This window comes from Nyctereutes procyonoides, unplaced genomic scaffold (assembly GCF_905146905.1).
Source record: "Nyctereutes procyonoides isolate TBG_1078 unplaced genomic scaffold, NYPRO_anot_genome, whole genome shotgun sequence".
Lineage (NCBI taxonomy): Eukaryota > Metazoa > Chordata > Mammalia > Carnivora > Canidae > Nyctereutes > Nyctereutes procyonoides.
This window is the reverse complement of record NW_026575133.1, coordinates 17687976-17703570: the sequence shown is the minus strand read 5'-3', so window position 1 is coordinate 17703570 and position 15595 is coordinate 17687976. Positions and strand designations below refer to the sequence as shown.

General features: G+C 51.2%; 1 protein-coding gene across 8 annotated transcripts in view; it reads left to right on the top strand.

Moving 5' to 3' along the window:
• The first annotated feature begins 313 nt into the window (after window positions 1-313).
• Window positions 314-15595, top strand: part of AFAP1L2 (actin filament associated protein 1 like 2) — a 100852-nt gene continuing 85570 nt past the window's right edge. For 4 of the 8 annotated variants that reach the window (XM_055300510.1, XM_055300512.1, XM_055300515.1 and 1 more), the window contains exons 1-2: window positions 314-820; window positions 6212-6265. In XM_055300510.1, the coding sequence (XP_055156485.1) occupies window positions 805-820; window positions 6212-6265 (70 nt within the window). In that variant the 5' untranslated portion in view covers window positions 314-804. The remainder of the gene's footprint in view (window positions 821-6211; window positions 6266-15595) is intronic. The other 4 variants (XM_055300511.1, XM_055300514.1, XM_055300513.1 and 1 more) reach the window with 2 other exon arrangements.

Genomic DNA, 15595 nt, shown 5'->3' with positions numbered 1-15595 from the left:
GTCTACGTTTAAAGGGAAACACGGATCCCCCCTCCCCACCCCCCACCCCACCCCCACCCCCACCCCCGCAGGGGAGGATGAGGTTGAGACTCTGGAGGGACAGACGCGCGGGGCGGCCTCGGTGGCAGCGAGCGCGGTGCAGGTCGAGGCCCGGGCGAGCGGGCTCCTGCGGGGCGGGGCGGCCTCGGGGCGGCCAGGGCTCCGGGCTCGTCCAGGCGGCTCCTGGAGCCACCGCCCCCGCGGAGGCTGGGCCCGGGAAGGCGGCGGGGGGGGGGGGGGAGGCCGTTCGGACGCCGCAGCCTGCGTGCTGGGACGGGCGGCGGCCGCCCAGAGCCCCGGGGAGCCGGGACGGGCGCGGGGGCAGAGCTCGGTGTCCCCACCCCCGGCCGCCGACCGCCGGCCGCCTCTCGAGGCAGCCGAGGCCTTCGCGCTGGCCGTCCCCGGGGGCGGGGGGCGTCGTCGGCACGCCTCTGCCTGCGGGGTTCGACCTCAGTCTCCTCCTCCGGGCAGTGGGTTTGCAGCCCCGCGGCTGGGAGAGCGGCTCTCGTGAGGCCCGCCCGCGGCCGCCCGTCGCCAGGACCTGCCCCGCCGCCCGGGCCCGGCCGAGGCTGAGCCCTCCCGCCGCCCCGGGCCCGGCCCAGGAGGAGCCTCCCGGCGCTCGCGGGCGGGGACGCGGTGCGGGCGCCCCGGGAGGTCCGGCGGCGGGCGTGACCTCACGGGGAGGGGCCAGCGCGGCGCGGGGCGCGGAGCAGAGCGCAGAGGGCGCAGCGCCGGAGCCGCGGGCCGGGAGCGCACGCCTGCCCGATGGAGCGCTACAAAGGTGAGGGCGCGCGGCGCGGCCGGGGGCGGGGGCAGGGGCCGGGGCGGGGGCCGCACCGCCCGCGCCCCCGCAGCCCCGACTCAGGTGAGCCGGGCCGGGGGCGCCCCGGACACCAGCGGGCCCCGAGGTGGCGGGCGCGGCCCCGGCGCTGGGACCCTCGCGGGCGCGGAGGGCGGGGGCCGGCGCGGCGGGGCTTCCCACCTGTTAGAGGAGAGACGCTGGCGGGGGGACCCACCTCGCAAGCCCCGGCCGCCCCCGAGAGATGCCGCGGCCACGGAGGCCCGGAGTCGGTGAGGGGTCGGGGGTGCGCTGGCCGCGGGGTGGGCGCGCAGCTCCGCTCCGGTGACCGTCGCTCCGCACGCGGGGGGCGCGAACCCGACGCCCGGCAGGTGGAGCGCGCGGGGGCGCCGGGCCGGGGCGCCGCTGGGCAAGTTGCCGCTTCGGCCGAGGGCGGGGATCTTGGCCAGACCCCGGTGGTGCCCGCAGCCCGGCCCGCGCGGGTGCTCGGACCAGAGAACCCCGGGGCCGCAGTCTGGAAGCCAAGCACGAAGGAGCTTTGTTTTTTTTTTTTTTTTTTTTTTTTGGGGGGGGGGATAGAGTTTACAGAGGTGCCCCTGCGGTGGGGCGCTGCGGACGCCCCCGACCCTCCTTTCATTTGGGAAAGTCTCTTGCAGTTCCTGGTCCTGGACTCGGTCCCCGCCGAACCTGGGAGAGGAAATACCGTTTTTCTATATTTATTTTCCCCTGGGAGAGGGCAATAAAGGAGAACGCTCAGATTCCCAAGGAATCTCATTCCCGGCGGTTTCTCATTTCTGAAACTGACCTAAAGGAGCCTTCTGGGACCGGCTCGAGTTCCCTGCACTAGTCAGGTCTTCGGACTTCTCCCCGCCGCTTTTTCTCATCTGGGTCACCTGGTTGCAGGTGAGGGTGAAAGATGTACATTCGAGGCAGCGCTTCATGCAGAAAGAAAGGGTCTTTGCCAAGGGCGCGGGAAGCCGACCGGGGGGACTGGGTTGACTTAATTGCCAACCTTTGGTTTCTTTCTGTGAACCCTCCCTGGAGCGCCTCTCACATTTCTGACGGGGTGGGTTTTTTTTTTTTTTTTTTTTTCATCCCAAATTCTGCTGAGATCACGTCTAGTTTTGTGCTGGAATGACCGAATGCGCCCTTATGTAGTCTCAGGACATCTGAGGAAGCCACAGCCCCTCTCTTTGTAGAATGGAAGCTTGCTACTCCCTCCCGGCCTGCCCTCCGCCCTTTGGGAGGGACCCCCATAGGGAGTTCAGGACTTGCAGTTGGAAGAATTGGCTTCCGAGGTCCCTTTTAACTCGGGGTGAGCCATTTCTGAATTGTGAAGCCAGAGAGGGTTAGCTCCTGTTCGAAGGTACTTTCTCAAACCAGTATATTAATCTAAGGGCAAATTATGGCACTCGGGGTCTTCTTTCTAAATGCCCAGTATTATCAGAAGCTTTTTGTATTAATAATAGCTTTTGACTTGGCCCTTGACCTGAGAAAGTTGTCATCCTTATCTTTTTCTCTTGGGAGTTTAAAATCTTCCCACCCCGGAATATCAGTTAGGGGCTTTTTGCCAATTTAGTTTCCATTTCAGAGTGTTTATGTTTTTGGTAACACATATATCTGCCTCATTTTGCGGTAAATCAGTGATAAATGGATACATCTGAGAATTAGCTGGATTGCAGAGTCTAATCCAACTCCTCTTTTCCTGTTTGACTGCAGAGTCTTCAAGACTCACCAGTGAATGCTGATGTTTACTAACTACACCTCAGCCTAGGAATTTAGGGATCCCCCCCACCCCAGGAATGTAGAATTCCCCATTCTTTTGAGAAGCTGATGACTTGTGTTTTGAACTCTGATTGAATTGAAAAATTGGTCTGTGCAAAATGAAGCGTGTGGGCCCAGTCTCCAGTTAATCAGAGCAACTCTAACTGGAATCCACAGTCTTCTCTTGCTCATCAGAGATTGAGGGTGTTTTGTTTTTAAGGTAAGATTAACTAAAAGTTAAATGGAAAAGCAAGATCCACATGGACTTTTAGAACATATAAAAGTCATAAAGGATTCTCATTGGTGACACTTTTCAATTTTGTTACTGAAATGCCCCATTCTGTATTTCTAAATTCCCAATTTTGTCCTCTCCCAAATAGATAGAATGCCTCATTGTTGTGTCCAGATTCTCAATGTTATTATTATTTTTTAATTTGTAAGCCTTATAAAACAGTCAACGTAGGTGAAATTGTTTTGCATGCTCTCTAGTCTGTTACATCTTCTCCAATACTAGCCTGTCATTTTTAGACTCAGGGCTGATTTTCCATTGTTTTGTAGGATAGAGAGAGAGGTCTGGAGCTAAAGAGTGGTTGGAATATCACTCTCTGTCTAACGCAGAAACGTTTCCAGACTTTTCTCCCATCCCATCGAAGCCATTCTGTTAGTCATGGCTCGCTCAAGCAAAAGCAAGGGGTATGGGTGGTGAGAAGACTCTCAAGCAAAAGCAAGAGCTGGGGGGGGGGGGTGTCTTCCCAGAGAGATGGAGCTTTTATAAGAGTTCTCATAAAAAGTGATGGTAGAGTTGCTATTTCTTGTACGTGAGTCTCTTTGGTGCTATATAAGCAGCGCCAGCTCTACGGGGTCCCTTGAAAAGGTTCCCATCCTTGGATGTTTACATATTTATGACTCTCATAAGAGCACCCTTGGATCACTGTGCAGGAGCCCATTGGCTGAACTCACACCATGTGGTCAAGGATTCTGATTCCTACTGCTCTTCCAGCTGGTGAGTGTGGCCAGGGCCAAATGTGACTGACCTACTATCTGTGGATTACACTTGGAACATCCCGAGGAAGCTTCCTGAATTTGCATCACACTTGGATCCAAGCCGTCATGGTTGAGCTATTCACTTTAATTTGGATCACAGTACTTGGTTGAAGGTGTAATCTGTCTTTTTCTGTTTTTGTTTGCTTGTGAGTCAGTTCACCTGATTCCCAGGAGAGGGCACTTTGTTCTGAGGTACTGCAAGGGTAGAGGTGGTGGGGAAGAGTCAAGCCAGTAAAAATACTTGGGAGCCTAAACTGAGAATGCTGAGATCTGTGGTCAGGGAAGGTCTGAAAAAGAAAAAACAACTAAGAGAGATGGGTGGCTTGATAATAGCCACGTCAGAAGCATCGTCTCTGAGTTCTTGTTTTCCGTGCTTAGGAGCTCAGATTTTTCCCTATTGAAACTGTACTTCAGGGCAGCCCCGATGGCCCAGTGGTTTGGCGCCGCCTTCAGCCCAGGGTATGATCCTGGAGACCCGGGATCAAGGGCCACGTCGGGCTCCCTGCATGGAGCCTACTTCTCCCTCTGCCTGTGTCTCTGCTTCTCTCTCTCTCTCTCTCTGTGTCTGTCATGAATATATAAATAAAATGTTAAAAAAAAAAGAAACTGTACCTTAGGCAGTAGTTCCTAATCTGAGCCACAGGTGGGAACCGTGTCCCCTTTTTTCAAGACCAAGCTGAAGTGAAGAAAGAACATGCAGAGCATTTCATAAGATTATCTAAAGGATCCTAAGAGTAAAATCTGCCTTCTGCTACGTAGGCCCCACTCAAGACTTTGATTCGGGTGGTCTAGGGGTGCAGCTGAGCTATTCAGGTGTTCTGATGTGTAGCCAAAATTGAGAATCACTGGGAAAAAAGATAAGTGGTTCTATATGCACCTGACATAAAAGCCTGATGCCCATACTCCTGTGATGGGCTTTAACCAAATCTGTGACACCTGCAGAAAGCTAATGGGATTCACCTGAAGCTATCCTAGGCTTTAAAGGCTGTGGGAACACTGCTTCGGAACCATCTCGAAAGTGATGCACAATCCTAAACTCAGGGTTTGCTCATGGTTGTACTTGACCTGGAGCCCTTCGACTTTGAAGCTCCTTGTCTGGAGGCCTTGATTGGCAATGGAATGGTCGGAAACAGAAGTCCAGAGGGGTCCCCTCTGGTGCTGAAGGGCAGGCTGGGTGGCGGGAATTCTACTTTGGGCCCTGCCCCTCTTCTGAATCGGTAGGAGCTCTGGGAACTGGGCTGGAGCCAAGCACAATTAAAGGGCCAGGAGGGGCCAACAAGCTTCAAAGCTTCGGAAGCTGTGCCAGTTTTCTTGCAAATGCCTTTAATGATGGGAAATGTTTCTCTAAAGACTTCTGTCATTCAGAGAAGGGAGACGTTTCCCTAGCTCAGGGAAGATGGCACATCTGCCCAGGCCGAGGCAGGAAACAGAGCAGTCATGGCGTGATGAGGGAGAAGTGGCTTGGAAGCGGGGAGACCCATGACTTTGGTTTCCTTGGACAAGTCACTGAGCTCTCCGGGCCTCAGTTTCCCTATCTAGAAAACAGCCTCCAGGGTGGGTAGAGCCTGACTTTCCGAGCACTCTTCAACGCTGTTGTGCTGTGGTCACTGGGGAATCTTTGGAGGAGGATGTGTCTTGAGGGGAGGGAAGCGAAGGAGGGGACATGGGTAGCCCAACAGAGGTCAGTTTAGGGTTGTGATTCTTATAAATAAAATCAATTTCCTGGCGAGAGCCAAGAGCAGCAGACAGTGGGAAAGAGCATGCCATTGGCCTTGTGAGGAATTCGTTTCTCAAGGACTTTTGTGTGAGTGTGTCTCCAAAGATTGGTAGTGAAGCCCAGAGCCACCCCCCGAAACACAGGATTATTCATTCCCATTTGACAGGCGGGTCAACTGAGATCTAGAGAGATTAAGCAACAACTCAAACCGGATGCAAAATCCCCGAGAATTGAGTTTCTAAAGGGTAGAATTCCTGTTCTCCTAACAGCAAGGGTTTATTTAGAAAGAAGTACTCAAAGCACTTTCAAACTACTTCCTTCTCTGTGTCCCGTAAGCCAGGAAGAGAGCAGCTGTTCATAGAAATGCTCCTCGATCTTCAGGACCTAGTGCACATGCCTCCTCTTCCAGGAAGCCTCCCCTGATTGCCTCTGTGTTCCTGGGCTACTAGAGGGATAGCCTCATCGATAGAACATCCTAGGTACTCAGCAGAAATAGCTGTTGAATTAACATCACGATGTCTTGTATGTACAGATGTCCGTTCCCTCTCCCTGAGTGCCTTCAAGACAGAAAGCTTGTCTTTCTCCTCCCCGTGTCCCCTCCCCCTCAGCCCCTGGTACCCGGCAGGACCAGCATGTGGGTCCCTGGGGCATGACTGGGGCCTGGGCGAATGACTGATTCTAGGCCACAGGAGCACATAGTCTCTGATGCTCTGGCCCTCAAGGGCCGACCGGGTTCACAAAGGGAAATGAAGCAAAATCTCAAAGCCACACCCTGCTGAGTGGAGACGGAAGCCCACAGAGGTGGCCCCTGGCTTTCCCGACTTGAGCCTTATTTCTGTCTGTTCCAGCACAGGGGTGTTGCTGTCTGGTGGTACAGAGAAGGATCCTGCAGGTTTCTGCCTGTGAGTATGAGCCTGCCTGTGCTCTCTGCAGCAGCTCACCTGGCCTCCAGGGCTCCCGAGGGCGCAGACCTGGCTCTGCCCACGCTCTGGACCGACGGCTGAGGGATCTTGTGGAGCTGGGCGCTGGCCTGGGCACTCTGGAGCTCGGGGTTCTAATCTGGCCTTTGCCACTAACTCGCTGTGCGACCTTGGGCAAGTCACTTAATCTCTTTGGGCCTTGTTTCCTCATCTGTACGAGTGAGGATAATGACTACTAACCTGCCTCACCGACTGCCTGGTAGAATGATTTATAAGAGCTACTGGTAAATACTTTGAGAAGGGGCAATGTTAAATGAATCCCGGGGAGCAGCTCCCGAGACCTCTAGGACATGGCTGAGACCCCACCCATTCCTGCCTTCTTGCGTGTGGATCGAGGGGGGCCCTCCGTTCATTTGGGCACCAGCGATGCCCATCACACACTTTGCCAAGCTGGGAGCCCTGAGTTGGGGATGTGCAGCCTGTTCCCAGGTAAACTAGCCTCTCCGAGAGAGCAGGCATCTGTGTATTTCTCTCGAGTGTCCTGGAAAGGAGGTGGGTGCAGAATGGCTCACTCTCAAGCCTCCTGTCGTGGCCCTGCCTGACTTTTCTCTGATGTCTCAGTAAGTTTATATAGGAGAAGCCCTTAGGTTTAGATTCTAACAAGAACTTCAAGCTCTTTGTACTCATTTACTACTCCTTGGCTCTCACTTTCTCCCTGGTCTCCCAGTGAAAAACCCCACTGGGAGGGAGGAGCGAGGAGAACATACAGGAAAAGCAGGAGCCAGCATTACCCTGGGCACATTGCACTGGACCAGAGCCAAAGCAGAGTGAGCTCAGAGCACCTTCGAGTCCCCTCTCTGTATGAGTCCCAATAGATTGCAGATGGGCCTTCTGCTTGCTTAAACCGAGGGAGGACGGTCAGCTGTTAGCTCAGAGAGCGCAACCTGCTGCTCACAGAAGCATCTAGAGGAGCAGATGTGCAGCCCTGCCCTCGGAGGTGGCTGTCCCAAAGAGAGTGACCAATGAGCCTGGTTTGTCTGGGACTTGCCTGGTTTTGCCCCGTGCAAGCCCCAAGCCCCAGGAAATCCCATAGTTCTGGGTGGATAGAGATGGGAGGTCACCCTGTTCCCAGGCCTCTGCTTTATTAAAAGGCCCAAAACCAAGAATTTGGTTCCCCCATAGCAAAGATGAGCCAGAGCCAATCATTTCATGTCCTTGGCCAGAAAGCAGAAGTCCAAAGCTTAAAAACCAACAGTTTGTACCTCAGCTACATGCCCACGTGCTAAGTGAAAGAAGCCAGACTCAAAAATCATACACACAGTAGGATTCCATTTATGCAACTTTCTGGGTAGGGCAAAATTATGAGGAAAGAAAACCAGTCTGTAGTAGCTAGGGCTTGAGAGAAAGGGTTGACCACAAAGGGGTATGTGGGAAATTTTGGGGATGATAGAAATCCTTCTGTCTCAAATCTGCATGGTGGTGGTGCTTCCAGAGTTCTAGGTGTCCGTGATAACTCAGAACTGTACAGTTAGCAGGGCTTTTTTTTTTTTTTCCTGTGTGTAAATTATACCTCTAGGAGGCTGACTTTAAGCCCTTGTGGGGCGCCAGAGTGGCTTAGTCGGTTGTGTCTGATTCTTGGTTTCAGCTCAGGTCATGATCTCAGGGTCATGAGATGGAGCCCCACAGCGGAACCCTTGCTCAGCAGGGAGTCTGCTGGTCCCTCTTCCTCTGCTCCTCCCTGCAGGCACATGTGCTCTTTCTCTGAAATAAATCGTTTTGTTTTGTTTTGTTTTGTTTGAAATAAATGAAATCTTAAAAATAAAACAAACTCTAGCATTTTGGGGTGTCGTGGAATAAGCTGGGGAATCTGTTGAGTGCCCCGTTGACCATCACAGATTGTAAATAGAATCTGAGGTCTCCGTGTTTTCATGTTTGCAGCAATCTGGAAATACAGCAGAAGAGAGTGAAGAATTTGGGTAGAAAACCAAAGGATTGACTGCTTGACAGCATTTTAAATGCAAGAGACTTTTCCATTAGGTGTAAACACTGTGAGGGTGGAAGCTCTCCCTCTACTTAGAGAAAAGGGAAAGCAGTTCTCCTAAAACCCAGGCAGCAGATGAGCCCAAGAGGGTCACGGAATAGCAAAGCATTAGCTCTGGGCTCCCACCCTGGGAACTCTGCTGCTACACACATGGATCTAATGTATTGAATTTGGCAGCCTTCCTGCAAATCTTTTTTCTTTTTTTCTTCTCCCCTCACCAATAAAGTTGTTGAATTGGAATTGAGTACTCAAGTCTGCACCATAATTACTTCCTGGCTGACTTTTTGTTTCTGGAAGTCCTGCTTGTCTATGCTAGCTAGGAATGATTTCGAGGCAGGGAGAGCCCATGATTTAACAGAATAATGCACCTAGTTCCATATGATGTAAGGGAGCAGCCCTCTTGGTTCCAGAAAGGGAAAAGCCTCATAGGCAAGGGCAGCATCACCAGGAGATGGGACGTGGAATTCCTCGAGAATGGAAGAGTCACTAGCACTCTGGTGATCCTAATGCAATCTAAAGATCTTGGTGGTTTCTATTTTTTCCTTTTCCATTCTTTCTTTTTTTTAAATCAAAACCCATGTCGATTTGCCTTGTTCTTTAGGTGGACTGCGTCAGGATCTATGACCTGGGGAGCTGAACCTGTTTCTTCCCATCTTTCTTAAAGATGGTGTATGGAAAGGCTGTAGAACTTTCATCCATGAGGACAATCTGGGCCTAGATCACTTTCAACCGTGAATTACTTAGTTTCATGTGAGCAACTTTTCTTACAAATATATCCAAGCTACTAGTCACCTGCAAAGGCAGGTCTGTTTCACCTGTTCTTGGGATATGCAGGGAGAAATGTTGGGGCGGCCCTTAGTTTTTTTTTTTTTTTGAAAGATTTTATTTATTCATAAGAGACACAGAGAGAGGCAGAGACACAGGCAGAGGGAGAAGCAGGCCCCATGCAGGGAGCCGGGCGTGGGACTCCAGGATCACGCCCCAGGCCAAAGGCAGGCGCTAAACCACTGATCCACCCAGGGGATCCCTGCAGCCCTTAGTTCTAATTGTCTCAACTTTGTTGGAAGGCGCTGAAGTGGGAGGGAAATCTGTTTCGTATGTATCTGAAATGAAACATCCCTGTGCAGGGTCAGACCTCGCTTATCGTGGGTCCACCTAGGAAAGCCTAGGTTTGGGGCAGCCCCAGGGGTCCACTGCAAGTTCAGGTACAAGAATGGGAAGGCAGCAGAGGAGAAGCTGGGAATGCCTGGCTGGGGAAGTTCCGGATACTTCCTTACCTGGATTGTGGACTGTTGCCGCCATCTGCCTAGGGCTACCCCGGCACGCTGGCATCCTTTTGGGTTGTGGGGATGATCTTAGCCTCCCTGTTAGACCAGCAAGTGGGAACACCGCCATTTCCTTCTATCCTCCACCCTCTTTTCTTTTCTCCCCCAGTTTTTACACAACAGGATTTATTCATGTTGACTGTATTCAAGTCCCCAGATGGGGGGAGAAAAAGAGATTGTGTTGAATGAGCTTATTGTTTGGAGATTTCACTGACTTCTTTTATTTAATACCCACAGTCTTGGAACATATTGAGCTGATTTACTAAAATTCAAATATAGTCCTTTTGGAAGGAATTCTGCTAGGGTGCTTGGTACCCCTGATTTTGGGGTTGGGACCTGTTGGGTGGTGAGTTTGCTTGGGACATCTCCTCTTCATCTTTATGGTCTTGGTCTTGGGTCCACAAGGATTGGATATTCTCAGTTATAATACCAGGCTCCTAATGAGCTTGAGATGGTCACCACCCAACTGCCCTTTGCATCATCTGGGCCTTCTGTGCCATCCCCTCTAGTACAAGTGGAAGGAAATAAATGGTGGTGACATAGCAGACTTGGGCTGAAGTGGCAAGTATCAAACAGCCTCATTCCTGCTGCTCGAATGCCTAATGTGGTGTGGCTGGTCCATGATAGGGTAAAATTGAATTGTGTGCCTTTTAGCATGTTTTAGAGACAGGGTTCCTGCAGTCAATAATGCTGGAATGGTGGCTGAGGATCATGGTGTATGATGATCTGGTACAGTTGTCTGGATGGCTGCAACACAGTTGTCTTGTGACAGCTCCTGGTGTCTGGAGCTCTCAGGGATCTCCTGAGAGAGGGAGCCACTGCAGGTACTTGAGCTGGGTGAGGCTTGTGTCCTGCTGGAGACAGTGGGAGCCCATCTCTGGTTCATGTCTGTAGCATCCCAGATGCGTAGAAGTCAGCCTGTGGTAGAGTGAGTTGGGTTAACAACAGAACCATCACAGGCAAGTGTGTTAGGTGCTCCGGGACCTCTCTTGGGTGCTGCACACAGGCTTGCTCTTGCTCCTGCACGTGGGGTGTCCTCCCTCTTTCTCTCCCCACTCCCTCCCTGCTCTTTCATTCCCTGTTTTCCCCTTTTGACTTTCTGCTGGTTTCTCTCTTTATTTCCCTGCCATATCTGTTCAGATCTCCTGAGTCTTGAGGTTAGGAAAAGGATTCTTGGGCTCCTGGGAAGCTCAGTCTTTAAGTGTCTGCCTTTGGCTCAGATCATGATCCCAGGGTCCTGGGATTGAGTTCCGCATCGGGCTCCCTGCTCTGTGGGGAGCCTACTTCTCCCTCTGCCTGCTGCCCCTGCTTGTGCTGCTTGTTCTCTTTCTCTCTGTCAAATAAATAAATGATCAAAAAAAAAGGGGGGGGGATTCCCTCTGAGAACCTGAGTCCAGAAAGAGCCTCCCCCTGACCCCAGGTCTCTAGTAGTGTTGGGCTTTCATTTGTAGTAGCCATGGCTAGAATCCTAGGTTTCCCTGGGGAGCTGATGACCTGAGTCCGGGTAGGGAAAGTGGGGCTTGCTCTCAACCAAAGAGCATCTCATTCCCTCCTAGCAGAGGAGGCCATAGTGAAAATCTGTTCAGCATTCCCCCTGGTGTTTCCTCAGACCCTAGAAAGTACCATTCTGTGTGGCCTAATGCGAAGAAGGCCACCTTCTCCAAGCTTCATGGTCCAAGCCATTGATTGGCTAACCCTGGAGCCTCCTGGCCAGCCCACCTGGCCTCGTGCAGGTTCGTGTCACAGTGACTAAGATTCCCAGGAAGGAGCATTCTGATCCTCCCTCTGTGGGTCTTTGAACAGCACCCTGTTGGCCTCCGAGGGGTGAGGGCTCCTCCCTCTGCCATCCAGAGCTCCCTGGAAACGAACATCAGAGGAGGGCCTGGCACCCGCGCAGGGGGAGCATGAGAAAGTTGCCGCAGTTTGGATAAGAGTTCTAAACTATGAAGACTCAACATTGACTAAAATAATTTTTTCCCATTGACCTCCCGGCTTCTCAGTGGGCAGGCGTCCATCTCCTGCCCATCTGATGTTGGTTTGGTGTGTGTCACTGTAAACAGTTCAGGCTGGAAGCAGATCTCTGCGAGTTATGAGATCCAGGTGTTGCTCCCGGCTCACCACGCACTGATTCCCTCAAGGGTGGGAAGGGCCCTTTTGTTCCCAGAGGGAGAATTTAGTCTCCTGCCTTTGTGTGTGTGTGTGTGTGTGCGCGCGCGCGCGCGCGCGCGCTCATGCCAGAGGAGGGGACAATCAGCCCCATTTTCTTGAAATCTCCTAAAGCTAAAGCTATTAATGCCCCCCAAGGGTAAGATGGCTGTCTTAACAAATCTCTTTTTCTGCCCTGGGGAGGCTGAGGCAGCTGGGAGAGAGAAAGTAAAGAGTGCCAAGAGACTGTTCTGTTGGGGCGGAGTGACTTCCAGACTCCAAGCTTATTCATCGAGGCTCACTCAGCCTTGACACCTTGACCTTGAACCCCCCTGAAGGCTTTAACCCCTCCCTGCACCTCGCATAGCCCTTCTCTATGCCTTCATACTTGGCTGCTGTGTGTTTGTGCATCTAGATTCCTTCCCTGGCTGGAAAAAAATAAAGGCAGTCACATAGCTTGGAACAAAATATTCTCTACAAATGGCTTTTTTTCCCCTTAAAAAATTTACCATCATTGAGTGTGAAAATGGTTTAGATTCAAGAGGAAACAGCTGGCTGGCAGAGATCCTGGTGGGGTCTTGGGTAAGATTCCGCTGTGTCACTAATGACTTTATTCGGTACATTTCCGGCACAAGCACCCTTGGCAGTTGGGGAATTTTGTGGCTGAGAACTTTCATCAAGGCAAGAACAGCAGCAGGAACAGCTCCCAGTTGAGGCCAGGAAGGGAAGGCCTCATTTCATTCAGGATAACCCAGACCTGTGCAGTGGATGTCTCATATCTGCCTTGGTAGTTTAACTTGGGTGCTCACAACCCTTTTCTTCCTAGAATATTCTGTCTTTGGGTTTCTCTAAGATTTCAGTATATTGCCACTGTAGCTCAGGGGAGCCCAGATTTCTTAAGGTCCCTGAACCAGGCTTTCTTCTTCGAGTGCAGGTGGGAGGTCTAAGGCACCTTGCCAGTGGCTGTAGGGGAGAGAGAGAGAGAGGTGCTGTCCTCTGTATTGCCCTGGAGAAAATCTGAGCTCCTCCTTTGCATGGCTCTTTCCTGTTTGTTCTAGCATCTTCCACCGTTCCTCACTTTGCTCTATGCCCCAGCCATACTGGATTCCTTGTGGTTTTCCAAACTGTACTTGTTTGCTGTTCCGTTGGCTTGGATGTCCTCCCCCGGGGCTGCCTGCCAAGCTTATCTGTCTTTAACCCCTCACTGCACCTGGCACAACTCACCATGGCCATGGTCATCATGTCCATGTTACAGTTGATGGAAAGTCTGTTTCCAGGAGGCTGTGAAGGTCAAAGCCATCTCTGTGTCCACAGCACCTAACCCCATGGGTGGTGTATCGTAATTGTTCAAGAAACTGTCATTGTGTGATTGAGAAATAGGGGCCATCCTCAATCTTTTTGAGAGTGTGATTACATTGAAGTTAAGGATTTCCGCTCACTAGCGGACATCCTGGACAAAGTTAATGCAGCTGACAAAAAGGAGAGAGAGCTTTATAGTGTCTAAAACCTTCCAGGGACTAACATTTAGAACATACAAGGAATTCCTGAAAATCATCCAGAACAGGGCAGAAATTGCAATAGAAATAAAGATGAAGGGCAGCCAGGGTGGCTCAGCGGTTTAGTGCCGCCTTCAGCTGAGGGTGTGATTCTGGAGACCCAGGATCGAGTCCCATGTCGGGCTCCCTGTGTTGAGCCTGCTTCTCCCTCTGCCTGTGTCTCTGCCTCTCTCTCTCTCTTTCTCTGTCTCTCTTTGTCTCTCATGAATAAATAAAATCTTAAAAAAAAAAAAAAAGACGAGTAAAGGGTATGAATGGGAGATTACAAGTGAAGAAGCCTCCGCAAAGCTAACGAGCACCTGAAGAAGCACGAGGCTCCTTTAGTCATCAGGGATAAACCAACCGAAATGACCACCTGGAAGGCTGACCACGTTGAGAGGCTGCAGGCTACCTAGTATACTCAGAACATGCAGAAATTTCTGCATGGGTCCACACACTATTTGTGGTGGTGGAGAATGGGTCTTGGTGTCCCTAGGGAGAGTGGACAGATGAACGATGATGGTGGACGCACATCCTAGTGAATTACCCAGAGGTAGAAGCAGTGGATTAGATGTCCACCCAGCACCATAGGCAGATCTTGAAGACACAGCGCTGAAAGGTAAGAAGCCAACTAGGACATCATATAAACAAAATGGTCCGTATTAGAAAGTTCATCTTGGAGATGAGGAATGGGATATGATGAAGGGGAATCTGTAGGAGTTTGCTTATGGCGTGTTGTTGATTCCAGAAGCCTACAAATCTGACTTGAAGCAAGCAAGCATGGCACAGTGAGGGCAACACCAGAAGCCCAAGCAGAGTGCTGTGGGAAGATGGGGGACAGGTGCTTCTCTCCATCATACCCACCCCAGGGGGAGGAGTCAGTGAAGAGATCATTTTCCTTATTAATTGCTGGGCTGTTCAAAACCCTTTGCCCTTTGCCCCTGAGGTTGTTATAATAGAGAACCCTTCCAGTTGACTCCAAAGTTTGCCTTTTGTCAGAGCTATAGTGATGATTAACAACCTGCCATTGTCACGAGGGGAGGGGATGCTTGTAACCCACCCTGGGATAAGCGTGGGATCCTAGGGCTGGCTTCTAACAGCTGAGAATCTTTCAGTTGTCTCCAGCTACTCTGAGCACCTGGAGTCATCCTTGGGTCCACATTGCTGAGTGCAAGTCATGGCCAAGAGCTTATGGCCAAAGGTTCATCAGATTGAGTAGAAAGAAAGCTTTGGAATTAGATTTTTCCAGGATCTGACTGGAAATGAGGTTATTAGACTGTGCAACAGTTCCTTTTTGCTCCTTTCCACCCAAGATGGGAATATTCACTCCAAATAGGTGTATCCAGAGGACATAAGTTGCCTCTCCCACCCCAGGTCTGTTTGATCTGGACAGAATTGGTCCTTAACATTGTTTGTTCCATCTCTGTTTCTACTTAATAGTTCTGTAGTTTTTTTTTTTGTTTCTTTTTTTGGTCTTTTTGAGATTCAAGGATTTAGCTGATAAAGAGTCATTTGGATGAGGAAGAGCACCAGCTGCTTCTGCTTTGCCCAGTGGTGTGTTCAGGGAAGCTCCTGGGCCGGGGGGGTGGGACCTGGAGCTGCCCCAGGGTTTTATCAGCGTGGGCAGAAGAGGAAACTCCGCTCCCCCCTTCCCCATGTGGCTCAGCGGTGGGCAGCAAACCCAACTATTTGTAAAGCCAGGAACTAAAGGTTTTCAGAAAATGGAAAAACCCTAAGGTTGGTTCTGCTGGTCTGACAGTTTTCCCACTGTTCTTTCTCATGCACTGGAATCATTCAAGGACCTCTTTCTTCTGGATGTTCTCTATCCCACCTGTCCCACTTGCTGACAGTGTTCATTTTCTGCCCCACATCTCTGGATCCGCATTCCCAATTCCTGGCTCCACTGCCATGTTGACACCTGAGTGATGGAACAACAAAGATCTTCATTTCTGTAAGTTCAAGTGTCACCCCCAGGGTCCTTTCCAGTTCAAAGGATTTGTGATTTTGCAATGAACTTGCTCCCATATTAAATAGCCCCTCAGCATGGGAGAATTTCCAGATATTCACATAATACGTATTTTCTTGACCTTCAGTATGTACAAGTATTGTCTGTTGAGATCAAGCTGGGTGCACTATTAATGTGGTGGGTGTAGGACAGTGGCCTGAGATACCTGAATCATGATGGTCCCAACATCTTTCCTACCAGGCAAAGCCAAGGAAGAACTTCTGAACCCCCCTGTGTCTGAATTGCTTCTCCAGGAGGCAC